This window comes from Bufo bufo, chromosome 1, assembly GCF_905171765.1.
Source record: "Bufo bufo chromosome 1, aBufBuf1.1, whole genome shotgun sequence".
Lineage (NCBI taxonomy): Eukaryota > Metazoa > Chordata > Amphibia > Anura > Bufonidae > Bufo > Bufo bufo.
In genome coordinates this window covers 590,084,117-590,104,670 of record NC_053389.1, presented here as the reverse complement: position 1 = coordinate 590,104,670, position 20,554 = coordinate 590,084,117, and the positions used below count along the sequence as shown (strand labels likewise).

Below are 20,554 nucleotides of genomic sequence, written 5' to 3'. Positions count from 1 at the left end.
CCTCAAGGACAGATTAACTGGTCAGGTGTGCAATGACTCCAAGGAGATCACCACGCCTCCAATATATACTACAAAGAAAAAAATAAGGGGTTGGGTCAGCACAACCTGCCTGTAGGTGCACATCACTATGGCGAAATACATATACAAACGGAAAATGCAAATGTGATCGCACACTACATCCAGCACTCTGCCCTCCATGCTGGATGAGACATTGGTTTATATTTTGGCCAAAGCATAGTAAGCCACTCACCGCGTCAAGGTTGTCTCATGAGTGGTCCCTAACTCTTGTTCCTACCTGTTCATGGGCCATGACAGCCACATAAAATCCAGGGAATGCAGGTCAGCATGCAAGCCAAGTACACTTTGCTAGTAACCCCGTCCGGTGCCATTACAGCTTTCATCGGATCCAGGGATGCAAGTACCAACATGCATGCTGAACCCACCATATACTTCTCCTGGAGCCAGATGGCTAATGGTAGGTTCTATACAAGCAGACTCAGTTTTATACTGACTTTAAAACCAGCCTCAAGGACAGATTAACTGGTCAGGTGTGCAATGACTCCAAGGAGATCACCACGCCTCCAATATATACTACAAAGAAAAAAATAAGGGGTTGGGTCAGCACAACCTGCCTGTAGGTGCACATCACTATGGCGAAATACATATACAAACGGAAAATGCAAATGTGATCGCACACTACATCCAGCACTCTGCCCTCCATGCTGGATGAGACATTGGTTTATATTTTGGCCAAAGCATAGTAAGCCACTCACCGCGTCAAGGTTGTCTCATGAGTGGTCCCTAACTCTTGTTCCTACCTGTTCATGGGCCATGACAGCCACATAAAATCCAGGGAATGCAGGTCAGCATGCAAGCCAAGTACACTTTGCTTGTAACCCCGTCCGGTGCCATTACAGCTTTCATCGGATCCAGGGATGCAAGTACCAACATGCATGCTGAACCCACCATATACTTCTCCTGGAGCCAGATGGCTAATGGTAGGTTCTATACAAGCAGACTCAGTTTTATACTGACTTTAAAACCAGCCTCAAGGACAGATTAACTGGTCAGGTGTGCAATGACTCCAAGGAGATCACCACGCCTCCAATATATACTACAAAGAAAAAAATAAGGGGTTGGGTCAGCACAACCTGCCTGTAGGTGCACATCACTATGGCGAAATACATATACAAACGGAAAATGCAAATGTGATCGCACACTACATCCAGCACTCTGCCCTCCATGCTGGATGAGACATTGGTTTATATTTTGGCCAAAGCATAGTAAGCCACTCACCGCGTCAAGGTTGTCTCATGAGTGGTCCCTAACTCTTGTTCCTACCTGTTCATGGGCCATGACAGCCACATAAAATCCAGGGAATGCAGGTCAGCATGCAAGCCAAGTACACTTTGCTTGTAACCCCGTCCGGTGCCATTACAGCTTTCATCGGATCCAGGGATGCAAGTACCAACATGCATGCTGAACCCACCATATACTTCTCCTGGAGCCAGATGGCTAATGGTAGGTTCTATACAAGCAGACTCAGTTTTATACTGACTTTAAAACCAGCCTCAAGGACAGATTAACTGGTCAGGTGTGCAATGACTCCAAGGAGATCACCACGCCTCCAATATATACTACAAAGAAAAAAATAAGGGGTTGGGTCAGCACAACCTGCCTGTAGGTGCACATCACTATGGCGAAATACATATACAAACGGAAAATGCAAATGTGATCGCACACTACATCCAGCACTCTGCCCTCCATGCTGGATGAGACATTGGTTTATATTTTGGCCAAAGCATAGTAAGCCACTCACCGCGTCAAGGTTGTCTCATGAGTGGTCCCTAACTCTTGTTCCTACCTGTTCATGGGCCATGACAGCCACATAAAATCCAGGGAATGCAGGTCAGCATGCAAGCCAAGTACACTTTGCTAGTAACCCCGTCCGGTGCCATTACAGCTTTCATCGGATCCAGGGATGCAAGTACCAACATGCATGCTGAACCCACCATATACTTCTCCTGGAGCCAGATGGCTAATGGTAGGTTCTATACAAGCAGACTCAGTTTTATACTGACTTTAAAACCAGCCTCAAGGACAGATTAACTGGTCAGGTGTGCAATGACTCCAAGGAGATCACCACGCCTCCAATATATACTACAAAGAAAAAAATAAGGGGTTGGGTCAGCACAACCTGCCTGTAGGTGCACATCACTATGGCGAAATACATATACAAACGGAAAATGCAAATGTGATCGCACACTACATCCAGCACTCTGCCCTCCATGCTGGATGAGACATTGGTTTATATTTTGGCCAAAGCATAGTAAGCCACTCACCGCGTCAAGGTTGTCTCATGAGTGGTCCCTAACTCTTGTTCCTACCTGTTCATGGGCCATGACAGCCACATAAAATCCAGGGAATGCAGGTCAGCATGCAAGCCAAGTACACTTTGCTTGTAACCCCGTCCGGTGCCATTACAGCTTTCATCGGATCCAGGGATGCAAGTACCAACATGCATGCTGAACCCACCATATACTTCTCCTGGAGCCAGATGGCTAATGGTAGGTTCTATACAAGCAGACTCAGTTTTATACTGACTTTAAAACCAGCCTCAAGGACAGATTAACTGGTCAGGTGTGCAATGACTCCAAGGAGATCACCACGCCTCCAATATATACTACAAAGAAAAAAATAAGGGGTTGGGTCAGCACAACCTGCCTGTAGGTGCACATCACTATGGCGAAATACATATACAAACGGAAAATGCAAATGTGATCGCACACTACATCCAGCACTCTGCCCTCCATGCTGGATGAGACATTGGTTTATATTTTGGCCAAAGCATAGTAAGCCACTCACCGCGTCAAGGTTGTCTCATGAGTGGTCCCTAACTCTTGTTCCTACCTGTTCATGGGCCATGACAGCCACATAAAATCCAGGGAATGCAGGTCAGCATGCAAGCCAAGTACACTTTGCTTGTAACCCCGTCCGGTGCCATTACAGCTTTCATCGGATCCAGGGATGCAAGTACCAACATGCATGCTGAACCCACCATATACTTCTCCTGGAGCCAGATGGCTAATGGTAGGTTCTATACAAGCAGACTCAGTTTTATACTGACTTTAAAACCAGCCTCAAGGACAGATTAACTGGTCAGGTGTGCAATGACTCCAAGGAGATCACCACGCCTCCAATATATACTACAAAGAAAAAAATAAGGGGTTGGGTCAGCACAACCTGCCTGTAGGTGCACATCACTATGGCGAAATACATATACAAACGGAAAATGCAAATGTGATCGCACACTACATCCAGCACTCTGCCCTCCATGCTGGATGAGACATTGGTTTATATTTTGGCCAAAGCATAGTAAGCCACTCACCGCGTCAAGGTTGTCTCATGAGTGGTCCCTAACTCTTGTTCCTACCTGTTCATGGGCCATGACAGCCACATAAAATCCAGGGAATGCAGGTCAGCATGCAAGCCAAGTACACTTTGCTTGTAACCCCGTCCGGTGCCATTACAGCTTTCATCGGATCCAGGGATGCAAGTACCAACATGCATGCTGAACCCACCATATACTTCTCCTGGAGCCAGATGGCTAATGGTAGGTTCTATACAAGCAGACTCAGTTTTATACTGACTTTAAAACCAGCCTCAAGGACAGATTAACTGGTCAGGTGTGCAATGACTCCAAGGAGATCGCCACGCCTCCAATATATACTACAAAGAAAAAAATAAGGGGTTGGGTCAGCACAACCTGCCTGTAGGTGCACATCACTATGGCGAAATACATATACAAACGGAAAATGCAAATGTGATCGCACACTACATCCAGCACTCTGCCCTCCATGCTGGATGAGACATTGGTTTATATTTTGGCCAAAGCATAGTAAGCCACTCACCGCGTCAAGGTTGTCTCATGAGTGGTCCCTAACTCTTGTTCCTACCTGTTCATGGGCCATGACAGCCACATAAAATCCAGGGAATGCAGGTCAGCATGCAAGCCAAGTACACTTTGCTTGTAACCCCGTCCGGTGCCATTACAGCTTTCATCGGATCCAGGGATGCAAGTACCAACATGCATGCTGAACCCACCATATACTTCTCCTGGAGCCAGATGGCTAATGGTAGGTTCTATACAAGCAGACTCAGTTTTATACTGACTTTAAAACCAGCCTCAAGGACAGATTAACTGGTCAGGTGTGCAATGACTCCAAGGAGATCGCCACGCCTCCAATATATACTACAAAGAAAAAAATAAGGGGTTGGGTCAGCACAACCTGCCTGTAGGTGCACATCACTATGGCGAAATACATATACAAACGGAAAATGCAAATGTGATCGCACACTACATCCAGCACTCTGCCCTCCATGCTGGATGAGACATTGGTTTATATTTTGGCCAAAGCATAGTAAGCCACTCACCGCGTCAAGGTTGTCTCATGAGTGGTCCCTAACTCTTGTTCCTACCTGTTCATGGGCCATGACAGCCACATAAAATCCAGGGAATGCAGGTCAGCATGCAAGCCAAGTACACTTTGCTTGTAACCCCGTCCGGTGCCATTACAGCTTTCATCGGATCCAGGGATGCAAGTACCAACATGCATGCTGAACCCACCATATACTTCTCCTGGAGCCAGATGGCTAATGGTAGGTTCTATACAAGCAGACTCAGTTTTATACTGACTTTAAAACCAGCCTCAAGGACAGATTAACTGGTCAGGTGTGCAATGACTCCAAGGAGATCACCACGCCTCCAATATATACTACAAAGAAAAAAATAAGGGGTTGGGTCAGCACAACCTGCCTGTAGGTGCACATCACTATGGCGAAATACATATACAAACGGAAAATGCAAATGTGATCGCACACTACATCCAGCACTCTGCCCTCCATGCTGGATGAGACATTGGTTTATATTTTGGCCAAAGCATAGTAAGCCACTCACCGCGTCAAGGTTGTCTCATGAGTGGTCCCTAACTCTTGTTCCTACCTGTTCATGGGCCATGACAGCCACATAAAATCCAGGGAATGCAGGTCAGCATGCAAGCCAAGTACACTTTGCTAGTAACCCCGTCCGGTGCCATTACAGCTTTCATCGGATCCAGGGATGCAAGTACCAACATGCATGCTGAACCCACCATATACTTCTCCTGGAGCCAGATGGCTAATGGTAGGTTCTATACAAGCAGACTCAGTTTTATACTGACTTTAAAACCAGCCTCAAGGACAGATTAACTGGTCAGGTGTGCAATGACTCCAAGGAGATCACCACGCCTCCAATATATACTACAAAGAAAAAAATAAGGGGTTGGGTCAGCACAACCTGCCTGTAGGTGCACATCACTATGGCGAAATACATATACAAACGGAAAATGCAAATGTGATCGCACACTACATCCAGCACTCTGCCCTCCATGCTGGATGAGACATTGGTTTATATTTTGGCCAAAGCATAGTAAGCCACTCACCGCGTCAAGGTTGTCTCATGAGTGGTCCCTAACTCTTGTTCCTACCTGTTCATGGGCCATGACAGCCACATAAAATCCAGGGAATGCAGGTCAGCATGCAAGCCAAGTACACTTTGCTTGTAACCCCGTCCGGTGCCATTACAGCTTTCATCGGATCCAGGGATGCAAGTACCAACATGCATGCTGAACCCACCATATACTTCTCCTGGAGCCAGATGGCTAATGGTAGGTTCTATACAAGCAGACTCAGTTTTATACTGACTTTAAAACCAGCCTCAAGGACAGATTAACTGGTCAGGTGTGCAATGACTCCAAGGAGATCACCACGCCTCCAATATATACTACAAAGAAAAAAATAAGGGGTTGGGTCAGCACAACCTGCCTGTAGGTGCACATCACTATGGCGAAATACATATACAAACGGAAAATGCAAATGTGATCGCACACTACATCCAGCACTCTGCCCTCCATGCTGGATGAGACATTGGTTTATATTTTGGCCAAAGCATAGTAAGCCACTCACCGCGTCAAGGTTGTCTCATGAGTGGTCCCTAACTCTTGTTCCTACCTGTTCATGGGCCATGACAGCCACATAAAATCCAGGGAATGCAGGTCAGCATGCAAGCCAAGTACACTTTGCTTGTAACCCTGTCCGGTGCCATTACAGCTTTCATCGGATCCAGGGATGCAAGTACCAACATGCATGCTGAACCCACCATATACTTCTCCTGGAGCCAGATGGCTAATGGTAGGTTCTATACAAGCAGACTCAGTTTTATACTGACTTTAAAACCAGCCTCAAGGACAGATTAACTGGTCAGGTGTGCAATGACTCCAAGGAGATCACCACGCCTCCAATATATACTACAAAGAAAAAAATAAGGGGTTGGGTCAGCACAACCTGCCTGTAGGTGCACATCACTATGGCGAAATACATATACAAACGGAAAATGCAAATGTGATCGCACACTACATCCAGCACTCTGCCCTCCATGCTGGACGAGACATTGGTTTATATTTTGGCCAAAGCATAGTAAGCCACTCACCGCGTCAAGGTTGTCTCATGAGTGGTCCCTAACTCTTGTTCCTACCTGTTCATGGGCCATGACAGCCACATAAAATCCAGGGAATGCAGGTCAGCATGCAAGCCAAGTACACTTTGCTTGTAACCCCGTCCGGTGCCATTACAGCTTTCATCGGATCCAGGGATGCAAGTACCAACATGCATGCTGAACCCACCATATACTTCTCCTGGAGCCAGATGGCTAATGGTAGGTTCTATACAAGCAGACTCAGTTTTATACTGACTTTAAAACCAGCCTCAAGGACAGATTAACTGGTCAGGTGTGCAATGACTCCAAGGAGATCACCACGCCTCCAATATATACTACAAAGAAAAAAATAAGGGGTTGGGTCAGCACAACCTGCCTGTAGGTGCACATCACTATGGCGAAATACATATACAAACGGAAAATGCAAATGTGATCGCACACTACATCCAGCACTCTGCCCTCCATGCTGGATGAGACATTGGTTTATATTTTGGCCAAAGCATAGTAAGCCACTCACCATATATCAGCATCCACAAAATTCTGATTGAGGGGTGCGATATACCTGCTTCCAACAAATATTGATTAAAGGGTTCTATATACCTGTTTCCACAAAATATTGATTGAGCGGTGCGATATACCTGCTTCTACAAAATACTGATTAAGGGGTTCTATATACCTGCTTCCACAAAATACTGATTGAGGGGTGCGATATACCGTCTTCCACCAAATACTGATTGAGGCCTGCGATATACCTGCTTCCACAAATACTGCTCTTCTCTAGTGAATTTGGCACTTGGACATTTTGAAAATGACAGGCAGAGGAAGAGGCAGGTCGTTCCGCAGGGGTGTTAGGGGTCGGGCAGGTGCACCAGGCCGGAGCCTAAGTAGGAAGTTGGAGAAGGTGCCTGCGATTATGTCAAAGGACGCACCAGAGTTGGTTGAGTGGCTCACTCAGCCTTCCGCTTCTGCACCCTCCTAACTCTCTGCTGTGTGCACCCCCAAAGACACCACCACCATCATCATAGCTCCTCCAGTCGAGTCAGAGGAATTATTTTCCCATCCATTTCCAGACCTTACCGATGCGCAGCCATTCTTGGCATCGGATGAAGAAGAGGAGGTAGCAACGGCAGCCACCCAGCGGTCTGATGACAGTACCCAGATCAGCTCAAGAAGGGTGGTCCCCGCTGTTGCTGCCTACTCCAAGATCTCTAATGTCAGTGGTGGTCAGGGGGGTTGCTAGGTTAAAACATTCGGGGCCTGGGCCCCTGATGTTTTGTCCCAGGCCCTGAATATCCTGCCTGCCAGATAGATCCAACTGTATTGCCATCCTCAGGACGGCAATACAATTGAATCTAATGCCTTGCAAGAGCTGAAGGACCTGTGATGACATTACAGTCCATGTGATCAGTTCTAAAGGCAGTAGCTGAAAAGGACCTGCGATGATGTCACCATCATGTGACCAGTGCAGGAGAGGATGGCTCAGCAGTGAAGAGAAGCCCTGGGAAGAAGCTGTGGTGAGGTCAGCTACATGAGGAGAGGTAAGTGAAGGGGTAGATTACTCAGTGTGAGAGGCAGAGCAATGTTGGGAGTTGTAGTTATTTAACTGGGACTGTATGTTAGGGCTGAAGTTATTTATGTGGGACAGTGGGGTGGAGTGATGTTATTTACATGGGACTGAATATTGAGGGGTGATGTTATTTACATGGGACTATATGTTGAAGGTGGCTGGGGAGAGGGTGATGTTATTAACGTGGGACTGTATTTTGGAGGGGGCTGTAGATAGAGAGGGGTGTTATTTACATGGGACTGTATATTGGAGGGGACTGGAGAGATGGTGTGATGGTATTTACATGGGACTGTACAGTATGGTGGAGGGCCTGAGGAATTATAATTTCTGAGGACAGTAAACTGAGGAATATAACTATAGGGGGCACTGAAGGGGGCATTATAAATACTGGGGGCGCTTCAAGGTGAGCATTATAACAGTAGGGGGCAATATAAATTCTGGGGGCACTGTGTGGGCATTAGAACAGTAGGGGGCGTCATAAATACTGTGGCACTTCAGGGTGAGCATTATAACAGTAGGGGGCATTAGAAATACTGGGGGCAATGTGGGGACATTTCCTGACCAGGCCTAATTTTGCAAAACTGATGACCGCCAGGCCGGAACAGCTCTGTATACACAGCGCTCGGTGAGCGCTGTGTATGCAGCGATCCAGAAGGCAGGGACACCTGGGCACTGTCCCTGCCTTCTCTCTGGGTTGCCCTGCTGTCACTGACAGCGGGCAACCCGATCAGCAGCTGCACGATTAGCGTGCAGCTGCCATTTGTGAACGGACGTTCTGGAACGTCCATTCAGAAATAGAGATCCACCTCCCGGACGTTTATATCCTATGAGCGGACAGGAGGTGGTTAAATCCAGGGGACATTAAGCATTCCTATTACTACTGGGGACTCTATAGGAGGGACTTACAGATCCACATTATTTCTTTTAAGAGCATTATGGGGGGCCTTATTACTACTGAGGGGTCTGTAGCTTTATTACCACTGGGATAACAATAGGGGGGCCTTATTTCTACTAGGGGCTATGTAAGGACATTATTAATACCGGAGGGCACTTCTACTAATGGAGGCACTCTTGGGGAGCACTATCACAGATGGGGGCACTGTAGGTGGTAAGTATTACTAATGAGGGCATTCTAGAAGGGAATTACTATTGGTGGGACTATGAGGAGTACTATTACTATGGGGGGCACTCATTTTTCTTCAGGATAGTATTTGGGGGTAGAGAAAAGTGAGGAAGCTAAGATGTCTGTGTTTCACACTCTGCAGAGACGAGGTGCCGCTGAGAGAAGTTGTCCGGACCGAATGGAGAAGATGACAGAGAAGATCTACATCAGAGGAGACGTCACCTGGGAGGTACTGGATGTGAAAGGTGTGTGCTGCTGTATAGCTGTATAGCAAGTACAGTAAAATGTCTTCAGTGCTAGTGTTTGCAGGGAGAGGGGTTGGGGGGGAGGGGGGCGATTGGTTGACTTCGAGAATTGGGCAATATTCATTGGGGCTTGGGGCCGGATCTTTTGAGACCCTAGCAACAACCCTGGTGGTGGTGAAGGTGACAATGATGACGTGTCGATGGACGTCACGTGGGTGCCCACAAGAGAGGAAGAGGAGGGGAGTTCAGAGTGAGAGATGGAGCAGAAGATAGGGAAGAGGAGGAGAAGCAGGCAGAACTCGCAGTGCACAGGAGGCAAAAAGCAGACTGCAAATGTATCTGGAGCGATCCATCCACCATGCACGGTCACATCTTGCGCTCCCAGGACGCCGGCACATGGTTCTGCAGTCTGGGCTTTTTTTAACGTGTCAGCTGTTGACAATAGTGTTGCCATCTGCAGCCTGTGCTGTCAACGCATAAGTTGCGGTAAGCCCAACACTCACATAGGAACGACCGCCTTAAGAAGGCACCTGGCCTCCCATCACTGAGCCCAGTGGGAGCAACACCGTCAGAACCTACAAAGCCACACTCCCGGCGCTCCACGTCCTGCCTCTTCTCCTTCTCCTCTCTCCTCCCATTTGTCCTCCACTCCACCTTCCACCGTGCTGTTGTCGCGTTCATCTGGCACAAGGCAGGCCTCTGTAGCCCAAATGTTCGAGCGTAAAAAAATTATGACGCCGGATAATCCTCTTGCCCAACAGCTAACCGCTGGTTTTTCAGAACTGCTAGCCCGCCAACTGCTGCCATTTAAATTGGTGGACTCAGAGGCCTTTAGAAAATTTGTGGCCATTGGCACACCGCAATGGAAGGTCCCCGGAAGGAAATATTTCTCCCAGAAGGGCATCCCTGAACTACATGGCCACGTTCAGCGGCAAGTGAATATATCTCTGGCACACAGTGTTGGTGCCAAGATACATCTGACCACAGACACGTGGTCTAGCAAACACTGTCATGTAACCCGTGGCACTCACATGGATTTGGTGTTACCGCCATGGATTGCATGCAGGCCTGCCTCTTCTTCTCCTCCGCCTACTTCATCCTTCGTCTCCTCCTCGGCTGACTCCTCCTTTTCCACTGCTACCGCCTCTTCCGCTGCACCCCCAAAGCTCCACAGAACCTATTCGACGTGCCAGGTGAGATGTTGCCATGCTGTGCTGCGGCTGTTGTGCCTGGAAGCCAAGAGCCACACCGGTCCTGCACTGCTTTCATCTCTGCGGTCACACACTGATCAGTGGCTAACCCTGCTCAATTTGACAGATGGTAAAGTGGTGTGCGACAACGGTGCCAATCTTCTGAGCGCACTGTAACAGGGCAAAATGACACACGTGCCGCGCATGGCACACGTCCTGAACTTAGTCGTGCAGCGATTTGTTGCCAAAAACCTCGGGGTCCAGGATGTCTTGTGGCAGGCCAGGAAAATCTCTGGCTATTTTAGAAGATCTTACACGGCAATGGCTCGCCTTGCTGACATTGAGCGGCAATGAAATCTGCGGCAGAACAGGTTTTGGGAAGTTTCGTTTCTTTTCACCGCGCCAGTGGCTGCTCATGCGCCACGCATGCAGACTTCTGCGGCCATTTAATGAGATCACCAAACTGGTATGTAGCAGCCAGGGTACCATCAGTGACATCGTACCTTACGCCTTCTTTCTGGAGTGTGCATTGCGTCGTGTCATTGATCAAGCTGTAGAGGAGCAGGAGCTGGAAGATGAGGAAGTCGCAATGCTGAATGAATTCCCAGGGGGTACTACTCCATCTGAGACAAGTCAGCAAGAGTCTCAAGAGGAGTATGGTGGCTGGGGGGAGGAGGAGGAGGAGCAAGAAGAGCAGGCTTTAAACTTTTTGGGGATCCCTGGTGTTGTCCATGGCTGGAGGAGGAGACCGAGGCACCGCTTCCAATTTAGTGCAAATGGGGGCCTTCATGCTCCAGTGTTTGAAGAGGGACCACCGTATAAAAAGCATAAAGGTCAAGGACCTGTACTGGGTGGCAACATACTTAGACCCCCGGTACAAACACAAAATGGCTGACATGTTACCAGCATCACAGAGGGCTGTCAGAATGCAGCATTTCCAGGCCTTGCTGTGAGAGATGCTGCATTCTGCTGTTGCAGGCACTGGCAGAAGAATTTCGACCCACAGCGAAACAGGTGCGGGTACCGATTCTACCGCGCCTGCAAAAAGAGGGCAATTTGAAGTAGGGATCGACCGATATTATCGGCCGATATTCAGGATTTTGGCAGTTATCGGTATCGGCATCTATTTTGCCGATATACCGATAATGTATTGGGAACACAGAACGCGCTGCTCTCAGTGCTCTCCGTGTTCCCTCAGCAGCACAGGGGAGAAGGAAGCAGTGTCTCCCTCCCCCTGTGCTGCTGCTGCCACTGCCGCCAATTAGAGGAGAGAGGACAAAAGAAGGGGAGGGGCTGTGGCCACCGCTCCACCAATGAAGATAAGTCTTTCATTAATTCATATACAGGAGGCGGGAGCTGGCTGCAGAATCACAAAGCCGGCTCCTGACCTCTATGAGTGGTAGCTGCGATCTGCGGTAGTTAACCCCTTAGGTGCCGTGGATCGCAGCTACCGCTCATAGAGGTCGGGAGCCGGCTATATGATTCTGCAGCCAGCTCCCGCCTCCTGTATATGAATTAATGAGAGATTTCTCTTCATTGGTGGTGCAGTGCGCCCCCCAAGCCCCCCAGTATTAATCATTGGTGGCGCAGTGCGCCCCCTACCCCCATCCCAGTATTAAAAACGTTGGTGGCGCAGTGCGCCCCCCCACCCAAGCCCCACCCAAGCCAAGCTCTTCCGATCGGAGCCCCAGCTGTGTAATCCTGGGGCTCCGATCGGTTACCATGGCAGCCAGGACGCTACTGAAGCCCTGGCTGCCATGTTCAGCTCCATGCTGCTGTGTGCACAAAGCACAGAGCAGCAGGGACAGTGTGAGTTCCTATTCACCCTGATATAGATCTATCAGGGTGAATAGGACAAGGGTTCTAGTCCCTAAGTGGGCTAAAAGTTAGTAAAAAAAAAATATTAAGTATAAATGAAAAAGAAAGATTTACAAAAAAAAAAAATACACGTTAACAATAAACATATACATATTCAGCAGATTTGTGTAGGAATTTTTTTTTTTTCAAAAATGAAAATTCCCAGAATATCGGTATAAATTATCGGCTATCGGCCTGAAAGTTCACAAATTATCGGTATCGGCCCTAAAAAATCAATATCGGTCGATCCCTAGTTTGAAGATGTGTTGGTCACTTTGGATATGAGATCATTCTTGCTGACAACCCATCGACAGCCGCCCTCTGGATCCAGCCTCAGGGAATGCCTAGACCGACAAGTGTCTACATCGGGTTAACGGCCGATGTGGACGCTCTGAGAAGTGAGGAACCCCTTGACAACTGGGTGTGCAGGCTTGACCTGTGGCCAGAGCTGGCACAATTTGTCATGGAACTCTTGTCTTGCCCCTCGTCGAGTGTCCTGTCCGTTCAGTGCAGCAGGGGGGATCATGACCGATAAGCGCACTTGCCTAGCTCACGACAGTGTGGACTACCTCAAATTTTTTTTAAATTAATGAGGCATGGATCTCTGAGGAATTCAACACCTGTGATGACCACGTGTAATTGAATTTCCTCATGCCAGCCCACACATATCCGCCACCACCCAGAACAAAGAATGGTCCTTGCCTTATGTATATATAGCAGCATAAAAGGCCATTTATGTCAGGTGAATGTCTAATTTTTGGGGCCTGTACTGGCTGACAGTTACATATTTATCCTGTGATTGCCTAATGTACCTCCAGCCATAGAATGCAAAGTTCTTTGCTGTCAGGTGAATGCCTATTGCCTAATTTTTGGGGCCTGTACTGGCCGACAGTTACATATTTATCCTGTGACCGCCTAATGTACCTCCAGCCACAGAATCCAAAGTTCTTTGATGTCAGGTGAATGCCTATTGCCTAAGTTTTGGGGCCTGTACTGGCCGACAGTTGCATTTTTTAACTCTAGCCACAGAATCACACCCCTGTCTCACTCCTCTGCCTCTAATTATGGTGGCGCATGAACTGCATTCACCATAAGGATGTTCTAATGTCACAGGGTCATGTGACTGTTCCCACCACCCGTACTGTGCCCCTCACCCCGTACTGTGCCCCCTTGTACCCTGCATTGTGCCCTCCTACCACACCCTGTGCAGTGCCCCTAGTCATTCCCTGTACTGTGCCCTCTTATATCCCTTTATCCGGTCACGGTATGGATGTGTTATCCGGTCACTGTACAGAGGTGTTATCCGGTCAATGTATGGCGCTGGTATCCAATAACTGGATGTATCCTTTTCCCTGCCCACGCCAACCTTTTTTAGACCTGACATGAGCGGTAAAAATATGCAGATTGCGGTGTTAAGCACCTTTGCGCCACAATCTGTGTCAGAAATACGCCTAACATAGACATATTTCTATATAATAAATGACCACCTAATTGTATTATTATTCGGGGGTAAGGCTAATATCTTTATATTATATAGATTCTAGTGTATTATAATGTGCCCTGTATTTCCTGGTAGAAAATGACCCTTGGGAAACACAGTCCTCATCCCTGACCACCAGGACCAGGTAGCGCTCTGTCAGTACATGGCGGCCTCCCCTCTCCGCCATGCTGCTCCGCTGTGTACTGGTGCTTATTCTGACACTAGGGCTGAGTTCACATACTATTTTTGCCATCCATTTAATGCATACCAAAAATGTATGCTTTAACAGATGCCTCAGACTGATGCCGTGCAGTGGCGTCCGTTCACCATACAGTTCCATGGTAGAAAAAAAAATTACTTTAAAGTATGCAAAATAAAGTGAAAATTGCCCTACCCTGCTGTACAGGTTTTTTGTTATCAGATTTTAATATAGAGAGTGACTACTGAAGACTGGGAGACAAAGACTCTCCCACGGTAACCCAGGAGGGTTGCTAGGTAACATAAAATTGGACATTTGCTTACTGACAGTGTGTGAAAGAACTTATAGTCTAAACATATACAGTGGGATGCGAAAGTTTGGGCAACCTTGTTAATCGTCATGATTTTCCTGTATAAATCGTTGGTTGTTACGATAAAAAATGTCAGTTAAATATATCATACAGGAGACACACACAGTGATATTTGAGAAGTGAAATGAAGTTTATTGGATTTACAGAAAGTGTGCTATAATTGTTTAAACAAAATTAGGCAGGTGCATAAATTTGGGCACTGTTGTCATTTTATTGATTCCAAAACCTTTAGAACTAATTATTGGAACTCAAATTGGCTTGGTAAGCTCAGTGACCCCTGACCTACATACACAGGTGAATCCAATTAGGAGAAAGAGTATTTAAGGGGGTCAATTGTAAGTTTCCCTCCTCTTTTAATTTTCTCGGAAGAGTAGCAACATGGGGGTCTCAAAACAACTCTCAAATGACCTGAAGACAAAGATTGTTCACCATCATGGTTTAGGGGAAGGATAGAGAAAGCTGTCTCAGAGATTTCAGCTGTCTGTTCCCACAGTTAGGAACATATTGAGGAAATGGAAGACCACAGGCTCAGTTCAAGTTAAGGCTCGAAGTGGCAGACCAAGAAAAATCTCGGATAGACAGAAGCGACGAATGGTGAGAACAGTCAGAGTCAACCCACAGACCAGCACCAAAGACCTACAACATCATCTTGCTGCAGATGGAGTCACTGTGCATCGTTCAACCATTCGGCGCACTTTACACAAGGAGATGCTGTATGCGAGAGTGATGCAGAGGAAGCCTTTTCTCCGCCCACAGCACAGAAAGTGCCGCTTGAGGTGGGCTAAAGCACATTTGGACAAGCCAGCTTCATTTTGGAATAAGGTGCTGTGGACTGATGAAACTAAAATTGAGTTATTTGGCCATAACAAGTGGCGTTATGCATGGAGGAAAAAGAACACAGCATTCCAAGATAAACACCTGCTACCTACAGTAAAATATGGTGGTGGTTCCATCATGCTGTGGGGCTGTGTGGCCAGTGCAGGGACTGGGAATCTTGTCAAAGTTGAGGGACGCATGGATTCCACTCAGTATCAGCAGATTCTGGAGACCAATGTCCAGGAATCAGTGACAAAGCTGAAGCTGCGCCGGGGCTGGATCTTTCAACAAGACAACGACCCTAAACACTGCTCAAAATCCACTAAGGCATTTATGCAGAGGAACAAGTTCAACGTTCTGGAATGGCCATCTCAGTCCCCAGACCTGAATATAATTGAAAATCTGTGGTGTGACTTAAAGAGAGCTGTCCATGCTCGGAAGCCATCAAACCTGAATGAACTAAAGATGTTTTGTAAAGAGGAATGGTCCAAAATACCTTCAACCAGAATCCAGACTCTCATTGGAACCTACAGGAAGCGTTTAGAGGCTGTAATTTCTGCAAAAGGAGGATCTACTAAATATTGATTTCATAAATTTTTTGTGGTGCCCAAATTTATGCACCTGCCTAATTTTGTTTAAACAATTATAGCACACTTTCTGTAAATCCAATAAACTTCATTTCACTTCTCAAATATCACTGTGTGTGTCTCCTATATGATATATTTAACTGACATTTTTTATCATAACAACCAACGATTTATACAGGAAAATCATGACGATTAACAAGGTTGCCCAAACTTTCGCATCCCACTGTATTAAGCAAAGAGTTAAAAAAAAAACATTGCCATATTATAAAGTTGATCGATGTAGATTTTAAAAAGTGTTATGTACTCCAAAATGATACCAATAAAAAATGTCCTGAAAAAGCAAGCCTTCACAAAGCTCCATAGAAAGAAAAATCAAGTTATGGCATGCGGTGATGCAAAAAAAAAAAAAAAAAAATTTCATTTTGTTTTATTATGCAAAAGTAGTAAAATGTATAGGGATCACTTTCATCTTTGCTCTGCCCCCCCCCCCCTCTTTATACCCCACTTTTACAGTGAGTCATTTAAAGAAAACCAAATTATTTACCAGTTCTCCTTTGCTTCCTTTGTATCCTGGAGTTCCAAATAAAACCATTGGGTCCCCCTGTATGAGAGGAAAACAGACATTAAGTATTAAGTAAGACTAATACCAATCTTTGTATTACTTAAATAAAAGATTGGTGGGTGGGATATTGGCTTTTTTCCTTCCTTTTTTTTTGTATTGCTGTTTTCTGGAATTTGTTAAACGTATTCATTTGAAATAAAGATAATAAAAAAAAGTAAGACTAATACAAAGATGATTCCTCCCCCATTTAACTCTTGATTGCTCTGTCCAACCAAAAAAGAACACAGTGTATATGATATATTGTACTGTTACTATTGTGCTGTTATACCACTGATCTTGTGTTCATGACTCTATTACCCACAAAGTCACCTTGGTACTTTAGATCCATAGTATTCCCTTATGTTAGGGAGCTGGGGCAGTCTACTCAGTATACATTTCCATATAACTCATAAGTCTACTGAGCAGCAAACCCCTATACCATTGGTGACTCCACAAATTGGCACTACCCCAAGAGTACTATACTCTGAGACAAATAAATTATACTCCAAAACCCCACTAATAGTTTTGTGTTTAGATGGGCCAAAACCATAGAAAATTTGGTGGCCGGACCGTCCAACAAAAAGTAGTTCAGAACAACAATCAATATCTGGCACTAAAAGAATTTGCTGTACTTTGCACTTAAGGTCTGTTGAAAATATAAGGATATGTAGAGAATAGGTGGAGTATAAAATTCGGCATTTTATTATACAGTATGTGATACACAAGAGGTTATTTATGCCATCAGATGTCCTTGTATAATAGTTTTGTCACGGTACCTTTCGTGTCAGTGGCTAGAAGATCTGAGAGACTTGGTGCACGTGGGGTTACCTGAGAGTCTCTTGATTCTCAGTGTTGTTGTTTGGTAATGACCAGACCTCTTGTCAGGAGCAGCTTGTGCTCATTACTGCATTCCCTATTTAGTTTGGTCTCAAACCTCATACCATGCGGTTGATATTCTCTGCTTGGATTTGGAAGAGTTGGTATGTGGACCTTTCCTGTGTTCCTGCGCATCCATTTTCTTTAACCCTTTAAGGATCGGGCTCATTTTTACCTTAAGGACCAGGCCATTTTTTTGCAAATCTGACATGTGTCACTTTATTTGTGAATAACTTTAAAACGCTTTTACTTATCCAGGCCATTCTGAGATTGTTTTTTCGTCACATATTGTACTTCATGACACTGGTAAAATGGAATAAAAAAAATTCATTTTTATTTATAAAAAAAATACCAAATTGACCAAAAATAAAAAAAAATTAGCAAATTTCCAAGTTTCAATTTCTCTACTTCTATAATACATAGTAATACCTCCAAAAATAGTTATTAATTTACATTCCGCATATGTCTACTTTATGTTTGGATCATTTTGGGAATGCAATTTTATTTTTTGGGGCCGTTACAAGGCTTAGAAGTTTAGAAGCAAATCTTCAGGTCTGAAGTCACTTTGTGAGGCTTACATAATAGAAACCACCCAAAAATTACCCCATTTTACAAACGACACCCCTCAAGGTATTCAAAACTGATTTTACTAACTTTGTTAACCCTTTAGGTGTTCCGCAAGAATTAATGGAAAATAGAGATAAAATTTCAAAATTTAACTTTTTGGGCAGATTTTCCATTTGAATACATTTTTTCCAGTTACAAAGCAAGGGTTAACAGCCAAACAAAACTTAATATTTAGGGCCCTGATTCTGTAGTTTACAGAAACACCCTATATGTGGTCGTAAACTGCTGCATGGGCACACGGCAGGGCACAGAAGGAAAGGAATGCCATACGGTTTTTGGAAGGCAGATTTTGCTGGACTGGTTTTTTGACACCATGTCCCATTTGAAGCCCCCCTGATGCACACCTAGAGTAGAAACTACAAAAAAGTGACCCCATTTTAGAAACTACACCTCTCAAGGTATACAAAACTGATTCTACAAACTTTGTTAACACTTTAGGTGTTCCACAAGAATTAATGGAAAATAGAGATAAAATTTCAAAATTTAACTTTTTTGGCAGATTTTCCATTTTAATAATTTTTTTCCAGTTACAAAGCAAGGGTTAACAGCCAAACACCCCTGAAGCCCCCCTGATGCACCCCTAGAGTAGAAACTCCAAAAAATTGACCCCATTTTAGAAACTACGGGATAGGGTGGCAGTTTTGTTGGTACTATTTTAGGGTATATATGATTTTTGGTTGCTCTATATTACCCTTTTTGTATGGCAAGGTAACAAGAAATAGCTGTTTTGGCACTGTTTTTATTTTTTGTTATTTACAACATTCATCTGACAGGTTAGATCATGTGGTAGTTTTATAGAGCAGGTTATTATGGACACGGCGATACCTAATATGTCAACTTTTTTTTATTTATGTACGTTTTACACAATTATTTCATTCTTGAAACAAAAAATATCATGTTTTAGTGTCTCCATAGTCCGAGAGCCATAGTTTTTTCAGTTTTTGGGCGATTATCTTGGGTAGGGTATGATTTTTGCAGGATGAGATGACGGTTTGATTGGCACTATTTTAGGGTGCGTATGACTTTTTGATCGCTTGCTATTACACTTTTTGTGATGTAAGGTGACAAAAAATAGCTTTTTTTACACCGTTTACATTTTTTACGGTATTCACCTGAGGGGTTATGTCATGTCATATTTTTATAGAGAAGGTTATTACGGACGCGGCGATACCTAATATGTGTAGTGCATTTTTTTTATTTATTTTTTTAATCAGGGATAAATGTGTTTTTTTATTTTCACATTTTTTTGTGCATTTTTTGACCCAGACCCATTTGGTTCTTGAAGATCCAGTGGGTCTGATGTCTGTATAATACAGATATATATACTATATAGTGTACTGTACTGTATTTTCACTTTACAAAGTCTGATCAGCACCATGGACAGCAGGAAGCCTGTGAAGGCGTCCGGTTGCCATGGTAACCATCACTCGCTGCCACAACAGAGCAGTGAGTGATGGGGAGGAAGGGGGCCCCCTCCCTCTGTGATCGGGGGCTGAAAAGGCACAGCAGCCCCCGATGGGAGAGGGAGCTCCCTCCCTGTTAACTCCTTCCATACAGCGGTACCTATGGACTGTGGCATGGAAGGGGTTAAACAGCTGACATCACAACACAGATGTCAGCCGTTTCAAGCAGAGTGTCAGCAATGTGCTGACACTCTGCTTTATTACCGCTCAGTCATCCTGGAAATGAGAGGGGGCGTGTAACGAGGCACTGAAGGCACACTCGGTCTCCCATCAGCCGCAGACCTGCTGCTTAGTTTCAGGAGCGAGGATCTGTGTTCGGCCTCGTTCCCAGGGCGGCTTTGCTAGCTGGGAGGCTCCCTGCTGGCTACAGGTTGCCTGTGATTTTGGTCCCTTAGGCTGTGTATTATTATTGTTATTAAGCTTACCTTTGGATTTGACCCTTGATCTGCTTCCTGACACCTCTTCTGCCTGCTCCCTGAACCTTGACGCTACCTCTCGGATTTGACCTCGGCTTGCTTTTGGATTTTGACTTTTCCTCTTCTCTTGTACTGACGTGACCTCATGGATTCTGACCTCGGCCCTCTCTCGGATCTGTCTCTGTCTCCTCCCTCGTACTGACGTGACCTCCTGGACTGACCCCGGCTAGTTGACCAGCCTCGCCCTTCCGTTTTTGGTGGAACCTTGCTTGTTCCACCTCTCTGTCCGCTCAAGTGCTACCTCTCATTGGCTCTCCGCTTCCCTGCTGTCTCTATCTCTCTGCTTGCACTTACTCAGGTCAGGGACTGTCGCCCAGTTGCGCCCCGTCACCTAGGGCGGGTGGTGCAAGTAGGCAGGGACAGGGGACCGGGTGGCAGCTCAGGGGGTGCACCTCAGCTCAATCTTTATACCCGTGACGCTACCCCGTGACAGGGGTAGTGTCAGGGCAACAGATAATTGGATTAGGCTTGTCAGTAAAAGCAAAAAAATAAAGAGACCACTGTGGTAATCAGCAGAAGTGGCCAACATCATTAAAAACAAAAAG

At 45.7% G+C, this 20,554-nt stretch overlaps 1 protein-coding gene across 1 annotated transcript in view; it reads right to left on the bottom strand.

Annotated features, from left to right (window-relative positions):
* LOC120986031 (collagen alpha-1(VII) chain-like) overlaps window positions 1–20,554 on the bottom strand; it is a 570,823-nt gene that overhangs the window by 235,843 nt on the left and 314,426 nt on the right. The window contains exon 82 of the mRNA XM_040414311.1: window positions 16,511–16,567. Within this exon, the coding sequence (XP_040270245.1) occupies window positions 16,511–16,567 (57 nt within the window). The remainder of the gene's footprint in view (window positions 1–16,510; window positions 16,568–20,554) is intronic.